This window comes from Osmia lignaria, chromosome 7 (assembly GCF_051020975.1).
Source record: "Osmia lignaria lignaria isolate PbOS001 chromosome 7, iyOsmLign1, whole genome shotgun sequence".
In the NCBI taxonomy this organism is placed as follows: domain Eukaryota; kingdom Metazoa; phylum Arthropoda; class Insecta; order Hymenoptera; family Megachilidae; genus Osmia; species Osmia lignaria.
The window spans coordinates 9,628,934-9,641,175 of record NC_135038.1 but is presented as its reverse complement, the minus strand read 5'-3'; the positions used below and the strand labels follow the sequence as shown (position 1 = coordinate 9,641,175).

Here is a 12,242-nt window from a genome sequence, read left to right as displayed (position 1 = left end):
AGGATTCCGAGAAAAGGAAATGCAAGCGGCGAGACATATGCGCGAAACGCGGCCTGGAAATATTAAATGGATGAAAGTACGCGTAAAATGTGCACGATGGTAGGAATGGCTTGGATACGGGGTTCTCGTGCAGGGAGATGATTTATTCGAAGATTTAAGGGTGGATGATTTGAAATGTTGCGATCGATAATAATGAGAGGATAGAAAAGGAAATCATAGATACTTGCTTCTATGAACTTTTATTTAATCGCAGCAATTTTATTCGTGAATGCGTTTTAGATTCTTCAATAAATTACGTTGATTTATTTCAATTCATGGGGTTCTTTTCAGGGCAGTGAATTGTAATTTTTTATATCTACCCCTTCCAGGATTGAAAGTTGGGTTAATTCTGACAAATTTTATTTTTGGAAAATAGTTATACGATATCTTGATGAACATTTATTTCACCCTAATCTTAATATTTTTCCAACCCTTATCTGTACAAAGTTTTGCAATTATTCCCCGAATACGATGCTATCGATAGAATCTCTTTCCAATGACTTTAAATCATCCGATATCACCCAGGACCAAGATCGTTTTGTCGGTGGAGAGTTATAATACGACTAGTTCGAAAAATACAGCGAGGGGGTGGGAAACGATTACTTCGTAGACGCCGTTACCGAAAGTTATCGACCACGCTCACGTAAGAAACAATTAGTTGGGGCGAATCCGTGCACGCCGGGAGTCGGTTTGTTGTTCACTTTCGTGCGGTTTCCGCCTATTGCGGACAAAGTACACACGAACGAAGAGTCGGTTGGATGCGGTGGCCGCATTTCCGCGAGATCACTCGCGCAATAACGACGGCCGGTTATTGCTGGGAACATTGTTCTTTCAAAAGAGCTCGATCTTCGAGACTTTAACGTTCGCGAGTAAACGATCCCGACGGGAATCGTAAGATCGCTCATAATGGACGGGATCATTGTTGGGAATATTCTCCATAAAAGAAAACAGGATTACGGCACGGAAAATGCGTTTTAAAGCGAACGCGGAAGGAACTGGGTGAATTTTAAACGCTGTTTAAAACAGGGATGGTTCGAGGGAACTTTCTTCAGAGTTTCAGCGAGATTTTTATCAAGTTAACTTTAAAATACGAATGGGACATGATTTTATGACGTATAATATACTTCGAATTTAGGTAGGATTTTAATTTTGGAAAATTGGAAATTTTCAGTCACGATTGACCAAGGGTTAAATCCCAGCACACAAGATTTTGAATAAATACGTGGCAAATATGAAATCTTGTGAAATTTTTATATCACACACTAACAAGGAACGATCCCGATTAATTAGTGCTCCCTGATTAAAAAGCAATTTTTTTTTACTGCCCGTTTTCAGCCTAAGGGGGTGAAAATCGCCCTCAAAATTTCGTTTTTTTCCTTTTGCTCCGAAACCGTAAAAGATATCCAAAATCTTTATAAACGAAAGTTGTTCGTCTTACTGTATAGTGTTTGTTTATGTTGAAACAAAAAATTATTTAAACAATTATAAAAAATTATAAACGAAAAAGCTTAAAAACTATTGAAAAGTTCTAAAACTCGTCATGAAAATAGAAAATAGTCTGTTTAAAGCAACGTAACGTTTGATTATCATTTGCTATTTTAAAGGAGCAAAAAATATTACTGAATACGTAACATATGTCTCTTAAATTCTATCTCGTTTGATCTCAGCTCGTCGACAGACGAGGGTCTCTCGTGGGACGTGATTTTGAAAACACAGCAACCGGTATCAGTGTCCGCGGGGCGAAATCGTAATAATATGTCGTTATAGCTGAAACGAATTTTCACCCTCAAAAGAGACGTCTGCAGGTGTGTAATCTCACCCCTGAGGCGAGCCAGCCTCGTGCAAGGATCAAAGAGATTTCCATACGTTCCTGGATGTCGGGTAAAACAAGAGACGAAGAAACAGGACGAACGAGGGAAGACAGGGTCGAAAGAAAGATCCGGATAAAAGGAGAACAAAGTAGATGATTAGACAAGTAAAAACAAGAATGAAAAGAGACGGCTGGAGTAAATGACGAAAACTCTCTTTTAACTTTCCAATTAATATTCCAACGGGGTTGGAAGTTCGCCTCCCTCGGTCACGAATTCACACCCGTGGTATTTCGTTCTCTCGCGCGCGTCCCGCATAAATCTTCGCCACTTTTAATTGCGTCAGTCGTGGCCTTTTATTTAAATAATTCAAACGGTCCGTCCGGGTTACAGGATTTATTCTTCCTCAAGATACGCGTTATCACCAGAAGCTCGTTACGAATGCCTATCCCTTCGTGGATCGTTCTCATAAAGTATTCAAGATTTGATTTTCAGACCTTGCTACGAAACACGATGCAATTTATCGAGGGAAATCTACATGGATAGGGTGGTGTAGAACTACCGTGTCTTATAGAGTGCAAGATTTATCGCGCCCTGAGTGGAGCGACAAGTAACTGTAAATAATTGATCGAAAGAGGTCTACGCGATATCTTTAGAAATTGGGCTTGTTTTTCTATAATTGTTTCAAGAAAGAAAGAAATAAGATAATTTTGGGAGAGATGGATCTTTAACCCTCGAATAGCGGAGTCTGAATCAGTCGAGACACAAATATACAAAACGTGTATAAGGATATTATTCTAAAATCAAATGTATGATTTTTAAATGAAAGAGTTGTGGCTGTCTCCATGGTCCGCCGTTCAATTGCAAAAAAATGAGTTTTGCTAATGAAGTAATATTGAATTCAATAATATTGAAATTATAATAGATTTTTAAAAAAGAAACGTGTTAATAATTGTAATAATAATCCAACTGCCCCAGAAATTGTGGGTAAAAATAAAAGGATAAAACACTTATGTTTTCTGTAAACAACAAACAACAGAAACTATATAGAATTAAAATAAGGCTACGTTTGTGAAATCTAACGGGTGATTCAAAAGTTAGGAAAATGATCCATTTCTCCCGAAATTACCTTATTGAATTATTATTGAAAACGCCACAAATTTTTCTAGAATTTCACATAAGAAATGAAAGACCCTCGTTACCTTATGGAATATCAGCTAGAATAAGCTTGAAATAAAAGAAGGAGGTGTGAAAAGGTACTCACGATATTCATCTCCTGCTCCTGGATCTCCTTGTAGACCTCGACGATCCTCATCAGTGCGAATCCTGTAACACAAAGCAAATTTCCATCGTTTTCAAATGCTGTCTCCCAGCCGGCAAAGAGACGGGATTCCCGTCGAAGTATGAAGAGCTTTCCCATCGGTTGCGGTCGAAACTTTGCCGCTGAATTATTCAGACGCGGCTGCTGTCGTCGATACTTTAATCCACGGTTAAGGGTGCGCGAGGCTGCGGCCGAAGAGAAAGAAGACAGAGGGGCGATGGGGAAACCGCGAGAGTTTGGCGGCGACGCGTTCCAGCGGTTGCGGCTGATTTTCGAATGACTTTGCCCGGAAAGCTCCCGAAATCGTGTGACGGTAAAAAGAAGAGAAAACGTAACCGCGATCGCGCGACGCTTTGGGGAAACTCTCGTTGCGACGAAGTTGGACGAAACTTCCGCTCGACCGTCCTCGGGAAATCTCTTGCGAAACTTTTCTGTCTGCTCCTTTCCTCGATACTTTGCGAGTCCATAAGAAACATCTTTGATTCGAAAGATAAACATTCGAATTTCGAAGGAATTTTACAATTTTTCTTCATCCTTTCATAGGGGTTGGATAAAATAATTTTAAAACTGCTGCATCTAATTTTTTTTTTTATTATTATTTCCATTCCCAGGAGAATTAAGACCATATTAAAAACCAATGACGGTTCTGCGCGATATTAATAAAGAATTTTCTAAATTTTGTCCAACTTCATTGTAATTTTATTAAAAAATCAATATTTCCGTAACAGTTTGAATCAATCTCTTCAATTCTTAAGCTACAATTATCTTTGTTACGGTATAAAGCTAATTTTAATAGTTTCGAAGATATTCGCGTGAAAAGAAGAAAGACTATAAAAATTTTCATTTGTTTAAAAAATGTTTCTTGTAATGCACAGAATAAGTTTTATTTTTAAATTTGAATACAGCACTTTTTCAAATGTGCTGGACTATCATTTTGTCCAACCCCTGTATGTGTAGGGTGTAAAGAGAAAAATTATAGATAATTCAACAGGAGTCAGCATTGGAAAGAAGTGAGTTTGATCGACTAATTAAAGTTTTAATTAAGTTAGATGAATGCCAATCAGCTCCAACTTTAATAAAATTGAAGAACTTTGCTGGAAATGTCTGTCGCATAAAAATTCATTGTAATTTGTTTTAGTTAAACGGTATCTCGCTGATTAAGTTTGATTCTTGTCCATCGTCGCTTTTAACGAGTTAATTAACGCGTCCGACGTGAAATTCCCATTATGTTCCTTGTGTTTTGTTACCGAGAATCTCCTATCTCCGCTAATGTCATGTCCACCGAATCTTTTTATAACCCTTCTGTACCCTCACTCGTACATCAACGTCAGCTTTAATGTATACCCAAGATACATCTTCTCCATTTTTTCTTGTCGTGCATAAATACCTTAGCGTTATTAAACTAAATCCATAGAACAGGTAATATTTCAAATAATGCACTGAAACTTTCCCATGTCCAGTCTATTATGCTATAGATAATATAAAAACTTAATTCTCTCACGGCGGACCATAGAGAGAGCCCCAATTTTAATTTCATTCTGTATTTCGTATTATTTTCATTTCCTAAATTTGACACTGTTGTTTCTTAATAATTTTAAACTCTTTCGTTTAAAAATTATACATTTCACTTCAAGTTAGTATGCTTGTGTATTATTAAATTAATTGGTTTTTCATAATCATACGTGATAACCCAACTTTGAATTGAGGCTTGATTTAATTTTAAAACTCATCTGCATGGTGAAAAAGTTTCATCGTTCTAATTTCTGCATTAGGGGGTTGATACTGAATATAACGAAAGTATGACGGAGATAAATGACTCATGAAAGAGTCATGAAAGTACAATGAAAAGGATTAGAAAGATCAAAATCTTATCAAGGGCTTGTCTTTTCAGCCCCTTCAATTTTGGAGTTAATATACGTGGAAAGAGGGTAACTCGATGGGATTTCTCGACATATGGGATTTCCTTTCCTCGTTACGCTTAACCCCATATGAATCGTGGTGGGCTTCCCTCGTGTAATGAATATGCCCCGGTTAACTTTTCTTTTAACCTCTCTATTCAAAGGTTTCTTAAAAATACTCTACAAATATTACCATCCTTCTATTTACAAAATTTTTAATTTGTACACAAATTTTAATTATCATTAATTTTTTAAGATAATAAACGAAAAATTTCAATTATGGAGTACTTTAAATATTACACGTTATTCATTTAACGCGTTAATTTTCGTCTACCCGAGACTCGAGTATCTCATGGAAAGTACCCGACCCGAACGATTCTAACCCGTCTCGATCCGAATCAGACAATTCCGACCTAAACAATTCCGGTCCAACCCGACCCGATATTTTCGGTTTCTCGCCCCTATTACGTATTTCCCTGCAAATGAAATTGACAAAGAAGCTTTTAACGCGTCGATAACCTCGTTCCCGAACGTCAGAGAATCACGGGTGAATTTCAAGGAGGCAACGAAACCACATGCTGTTCGGTAGCTTCCGTATTACTCGACGACAGCTACTTACCATTCCCGGCTTCGTCGGAGCTTCCCTGAATTACCAGCGTGCCGCGAATTAACCGTCTGTCTCTAAAACCAGGTTAAGAGAGGTCGAGAGGGAAGTTGCGGCCTGGTAGGTCGAAGGTGAGAAGAAGAGTTAAGCGATGGAAGGTGCTGTCGTGCGGAAAGGTGTACCGAAATCGAGAGGGTCGAAAGAAAGGGTGGTTGCTTGGTGGCGGGCGCAAAGCGTAGAGATGAATCCCGCGGATAAAGGGAAGAAGGGAAGGTGAGCTATCTAAGCGTTCCACCGTCGTATCTTGGCTATACAGTATCGTAATCCCTTGCCATATGTAAAGATCCCCGTGGCGGGTTTCTCGTTTACATGTGCATCTGCATATATATATATTTCCACCTGGCCGTATGCGCACGGAGAATTTGCACGGACGAGAAAGGAAAGCGTGCAAAATACACGCGAATCAAACGTTCGCTCGGTTTTCGTTTAAAGAGCAGTCACTTTTGATGCGAAATTTTCTAAGGTAGATGCTTTCAATCTTGAGTAACGAAGAAGAATTCGGGGAAATTCTTAGAACGAAGGAGGGTGTGCATCTTGAGAAACATGGGGAAATCTTTCGGAGAGGGTTGGTTTTAGGTACTTTGAATTTTTGCATGAATTTATTTTTCTTGAGTAAGAGTGAAGCTCGTTTTTAGTAGTCTAGGGATGTAGCTCAATCATAAACGATCCATAAACATATTTCTTATGAGTCTCGTACCCTCATTACCATTCTTGGGTTACTATAGAATAATATTAAAGGGGTGAGTATTTCGTGGTGTCAACAAGTCGAATTTCTTTTTTATTGATTATTGAAACAATATTTTGAATCAGAATCTATGATTAAAACAATTTTTTGCATAGTTGCACTAAATACCAAAAAGCTGCAAACGGTGTCAATTAATCGAGCGTCCAATTAAAAGTCGCCGAACGGAAGTCGGTTCGTTTCCATGGATTCCCAAGGGGTCAGTTAACGTCGTGGCCTTCGACCGGAAACGAGTGGTTCGCGCGAACGCGATACAGATAAATTTCCACCGGTCAGCCGTGTGCTGCGCGTGCGTGTATAGGTATCAGTAATTTTGGCATCGATGGGCAGGGGGATGTAACGCGGCGTAACGATGCTTATGGGGCTTTAGCCGGCGATGTGCGGCTTCGACGGGGTCGGGTTTAATGCTCGACGCAAGGGGTTTAACGCGTAACGTAAACAGGCAACAGTAGGTAGTGGATCTACTATAGCAAGCCAGCGAACGATCCAGCATGCCTTCGGAAAAGCTGTCGCAGACGACGAGCGACGCCGCGTCGACCTCACTTCCGATCTCTTGCCATCGACACAAAGACGATACCCGTCGCTGTGGGACACTCGCCGGAAAAATACGACGGCATTTCCGTTCAGACATGGTTCATTGGATTAGCTCCATTGTATGGTTGTTTGTTCGAAATGTCGATGCAGTTCAATCATACAGGGTGTTTCCTTTGAACAGTCTAATTCCTCTTGAGAAAAAAAATAGAAAATTTTATTCTTTATCTTAATATTATTTTCTCAAGAAGATTTAGCCCCATCTCTGTTTAATATGCATAAAGATAGTACGGTTAGCCACGAATGTCGAATATTGTAAAAATTGCATGTTTTTTCTTTTTATTCATCGAGGTTATTGGTTTTTGAAAATTTATCAGCGTGGATGGTACGGTTATTTAATACCAGGGATACCGTGTGTATTGATTGATGAAATTTTTATTCGCTTCGTTCATAGGTTTAAATTTTATCAAGCTTTCAACTCTGCATTCTGCAGTGTATATTGATGAAATCTTTCGTTTCGAGTATATAAAACATCCAAATCGAGATCCAAACTTGTAAATATATACGAAGATATTAATCTAAAGGTAAATGTATAATTTTTAGATGAAAAGGATTCATATATTAGAAAAATAATATGAAATTCGGAATTAAATTAAAATCGTGGCTCTCTCCATGGTCCGTCTGATTAAAATCTAAGATTGTCGACCTTATTTCAGGTTTGCGGTTTTTTTGAAAATTTTTCCGCTCACTCTATCTTGCCATAAAATCACTTTATGTCGGTAACACCACGTTTCTATGTGTTCTGTCGGTGAGAGGGCCTTCGCTCTCAGGAACGTCAAATGAGGAATGGACTGAGACGGTAGGACGATGCTAATCAACCATTTCTCTACTCATTGCTAAAAATTAAAAAAAAAAAAAAAAAGCTTTGCAAGAAAGTCGACCAGACCGTCTGTCCAAACACTTCCTGTTACTTGCCGATTGTACATAAATGATGCACCGTGTAAACATACTTACATCGCGCAGCACAAAAGTTCTCCAGAGACTGGCAGAAGGAAAGGTTGGAACCGCAGAAAGCGGAAAGCTTGACGTTCAGCAAAACTTTCCTTGGGAATACCTCAGGACGGAAGTTCGAAACGACTAGCCGAGGACATTCGTCGGTCCAAGATCGACACGGCCGCTCCTGGGACATCAAATATTCAGCGAAGCACCTTCCCTTTATAGGCTGGGCCCTTTCCATCTTGTTTTACGATGCCTTAAATTCCTCTTGCACATTTTCTTTTTTCCTTCTCTTTTTACAGCAAGCCAAGTCACGTGCAACGTGCCATGTTTTACGTGGCCATTTTCGTAGAGTCGCCGCGAACGGCCACCGCGGCTTAAACGTTCCCCGTTGGATGAATATGTTTATGATCTTGGCTCCCGAAACACCGGAAGTCTGACAGCAGGCGGAGGGTGACGCTGGAACAAGAGCCCCGCTCACCCTTGACTCGTTATTCTTTCATATTTATTCTCCCGCGTTGGGCAGCGGCGTTTAAGGGGGTGCCGTTTGGAAAAACAGACGGGAATACGAGGAATCTTTTTTTGTTTTTTCGTTTTGTTTTCAGACGGTCTGTTGCTTTCCAGTTAAATTCGGATGTTCAATCGAGTAATTAAGCGTCAGAGTTTCTGCTGACTGTATTTCAAGGGAGAAATGTGTAGTCGTACCATGGAATTCTGTTTTGGGGAAATTACTAGCAGAGAATTATTTCTCTTTTTTTTTTTATACAGTTTTATAATTGTAGGGTTAATATCTGCGTTAAGTCATAATTTGTATTATTTGTTATCTCAACAATTCACCTTAATATTTTGTTCTTTATGCTGAAAAATGGGACCGGTTAAAATTTTATTGTAGTTCATGATATTTTGATATTTCTATATTACTCTATTTCACTTATTCCATATTTTTATATTTCCATATTTTCGTATTTTTTTATTTCTATATTTTATATTGCTAAACTGCTATATTTCTCTATTTCCATGTTTCTGCATTTCCATATTTCTAAAAAAAATATGTTACTTATGAAGGTGAATACATTTACAAAACTCTTCTTTCTTTTTTAATTTAAATAAGCACCCTGGTGCTGGTGTTAGGTGAAGGTTACAAGTTTGTAAATGGGAAAACGCAGGTGTCTATTAAACAAGGCTTCCCACGAGGAACATAAATTTTTAAGACGAAATAACCATTAATTATACTGAAAGATTGAAGCCTTTGAGCTTCTTGATTATTTTGTTTCCTCGTTAGAATCTTCCAGCAAGTAGCTGTAACTTTCTGAGGAACGAAAATTTAAAGCAGCTAATAACTTTCGGGATATGCAATCTTGAAATAGCTTGTCTTAAAGTATGAAAGTTTCCTTCTACCTGTTCTTATGTTGCAAGCAAACTATCTATGGATTTCCTATAATATAAACTGATACAAGGATAAGAGAAAGAATCGAAAGCAAATTCTGTTTATACACAGAGGTTCAATATTGATTGCTTGCGATTGTCTCGAGCTTTTCCTTCTTTTTCTTGATTCAAAAATTGTCCATTGCATTTGAATAGGAAATCGAGTGGTTCTGTGTTCTCTTAGGAAAAGCATTTTAGAAAATATTCAAAGTTGAAATTCTTGGAACTGTATAAATATCCTTCACCTTGAGACCTGCCTTTGTTTCTTTCAATCTCTTTTATTGTTACACTGCATCCTAAGTTCTTTTCCTATTTTTGTTTGATGTGGACTTTCAAGATATTATGTTTATTTTTCTTATATTGTCAGTTGGATATTGGTGTTTCGTTTTGCAATAGTAAAGACAGACTTCAAGAGTCATGTTTAATAATGAAGATGAAATTCTTGATGGTAGAAATCTTGATTTACATGCGCATGCAGGGCTCGTTGCTTGGGTGCGCACAATACAGAAACTATTTAAGAGGATTAGTCAATAATCTTGAAAGGAGGTCCCATTCGGGGCATCCTCTTAGCATCTTAGAATTTAATTAATATAATCCCTCACAAATTAGATCGTGGATAAGTGGAACGCTACCGTTGTTACACGACTTCACAGCGAATCGTAAATGCTGCGAAAAGGTCATCTTTGAGACAAACATCTATATTTCCATATTTCAATGGTACTCAATTTCTTTATATTATTTCATGATCATGAATAAATGACTAATTTTCCCTGATTAATCAAATTTAATGAAAATATAAAATAGATTAAATTCTATTCAATATCTATGCTGATATACTGTTGTATTTCATAGTTTCATATTTCTCTATTTCAATATTTCCATATTGTTATAATTCTATATTTCTCGATTTTTATATTACTGTACTATTCTATTGTTTTATATCTATATTTCTATATTTTCATAATTTCATGTTTCTCCATTTCTATATCGCTATATTGCAATACCGCTATATTTCCGTATTTCTTTGTTTCTTTATTTCTATATTTCTCTATTTCCTTATTTCTATAATTTTATATTTGTATATTTCTATATCTCTATACTTCTCTATTACTATTTCCTCATATTTTCTTTTATCCATCCCTCATACCACTGAAAAGAAATTTAATTTGCTAAAATATTGAATATCTTTTTAATCAACCCTGTGTATTATTGCACATCTCGAAAACGATTGCAAGTACTTTCTCGGCCGGGGTCCGATCCGTCGAACTGCGCAAGGAGAAAAGTGTCTTTTGAACTGCAAGTCAAACAGTTTTTCCCCGATAGGGTAATTTCATTCCGGTCGGCGCGTTTGATGCGGTCCCTGGTGCTACTAATTAAGATCGAATTCGTTGGGGGTGCCCGCGAAAACTGAAGACGAAGACAAATAAAATTACTCGACTGTCTGGTGATGGTTGGAGACGAGGCAAGCAAAACACGGGAACGAAATTCAGGAAGGGGTCCCGAGCGTCACGTAAACACGAAACGTCTCTGGGACGCTTAATTAATGAATCAAGCAATGTGTATGCGTTTGGCAAAGTGGCGGTAGTAGCGAGTGTTTTAATTGACTCGAAGAAAGATGGAAGGAAACTTTCTCGTGAAAAGACATCGATACGATACTAAAAGTCTATAATACTTTCAATTCAATTTATTTATTTATTTATTAACTGCAGTACATAATTAGCGTATTATGGGCAATTTACGAATTAATTATATTTATACTTCTACTCATTCTGTTTCCTGGAAATACTAAATAGGTACAGTAGTATACAATTGCGTGTACAGACTGTCGCGAAAATTTGAATGAATTGAAAACAGTTTTTAACGAGACCTTGGGAACAATCAGCGGTTCGGTACATAGAAACTGTTTCGCCTCCATAAATGGAAAATTTTTAATTGAAACAATTATCGCGTGAACAAGGATGGTTATTAGTGAATTTTAAAGTTTATTTTATCAACTACCTACGAGCATTAAATCGCTTAGAACAATGTGCTTTTTAATAACATTTTTCGAAGAATGAATGGATTATTGAAAATGTTTACATGGATTATAGTATTTGAAACTTGATGGATATTCGATATTAAAATGAAATACAATCGATGACGATAATTCTTCATTAACAGGTTTCCTGCATCCATTAATTTGCGTTGAACAACAGGCGCTGCAGTTGAAACGAAATAAACCCAATTGTTGCTTCGCGACTCATGCTCGGGATTATTTGTATTACTAAACGTGTAAGCCGATCAAAAGGATTGTTCGAAACATTCTCTCGCTCTTTGACACTCATTTAAATCGGATTAACCTAGTAGGGCGGATTATCACCAATTTTTTCTAAGAAAACCTACTATGCTCGATACTATACAATAGCATTATAATTAAAATTTAGCGCAGAGATTAAATGAAATAATTTCATATATTCGGAAATAAAATAAGGTTTGATGCTGAAAGAATACTTGTGCAATTAATGTCGAATGCATTCTACTATATTTGATAAAACCACTCATACATATTTTGAACCCAAATTAATTAATACATCAGATTTAACAAAATTTTGGTTTACGTTTGCTTGACCCTTGTACAACGGTCGCTTCTCCACTGTAAACGAAGGAGAATGACCGAGTCTCGTCTAGGACAGTCTAAAAGTTGCCTTTCCACGAGGACCAAGATAGTTTTCCACATCTGTGACCAGAATCTACGTAGAAACGGCTGGTGTCCCTCGATGTTAACCCACTCTCTCGAACGGCGAATCGTGGAAAGGGAAGAAAACGAGGAGCAGTCGGG

At 37.6% G+C, this 12,242-nt stretch overlaps 1 protein-coding gene across 1 annotated transcript in view; it reads right to left on the bottom strand.

Moving 5' to 3' along the window:
* IRSp53 (Insulin receptor substrate 53 kDa) overlaps positions 1-12,242 on the bottom strand; it is a 135,558-nt gene that overhangs the window by 22,559 nt on the left and 100,757 nt on the right. The window contains exon 5 of the mRNA XM_034324360.2: positions 3,112-3,173. Coding sequence (XP_034180251.2) covers positions 3,112-3,173 — 62 coding nt within the window. The remainder of the gene's footprint in view (positions 1-3,111; positions 3,174-12,242) is intronic.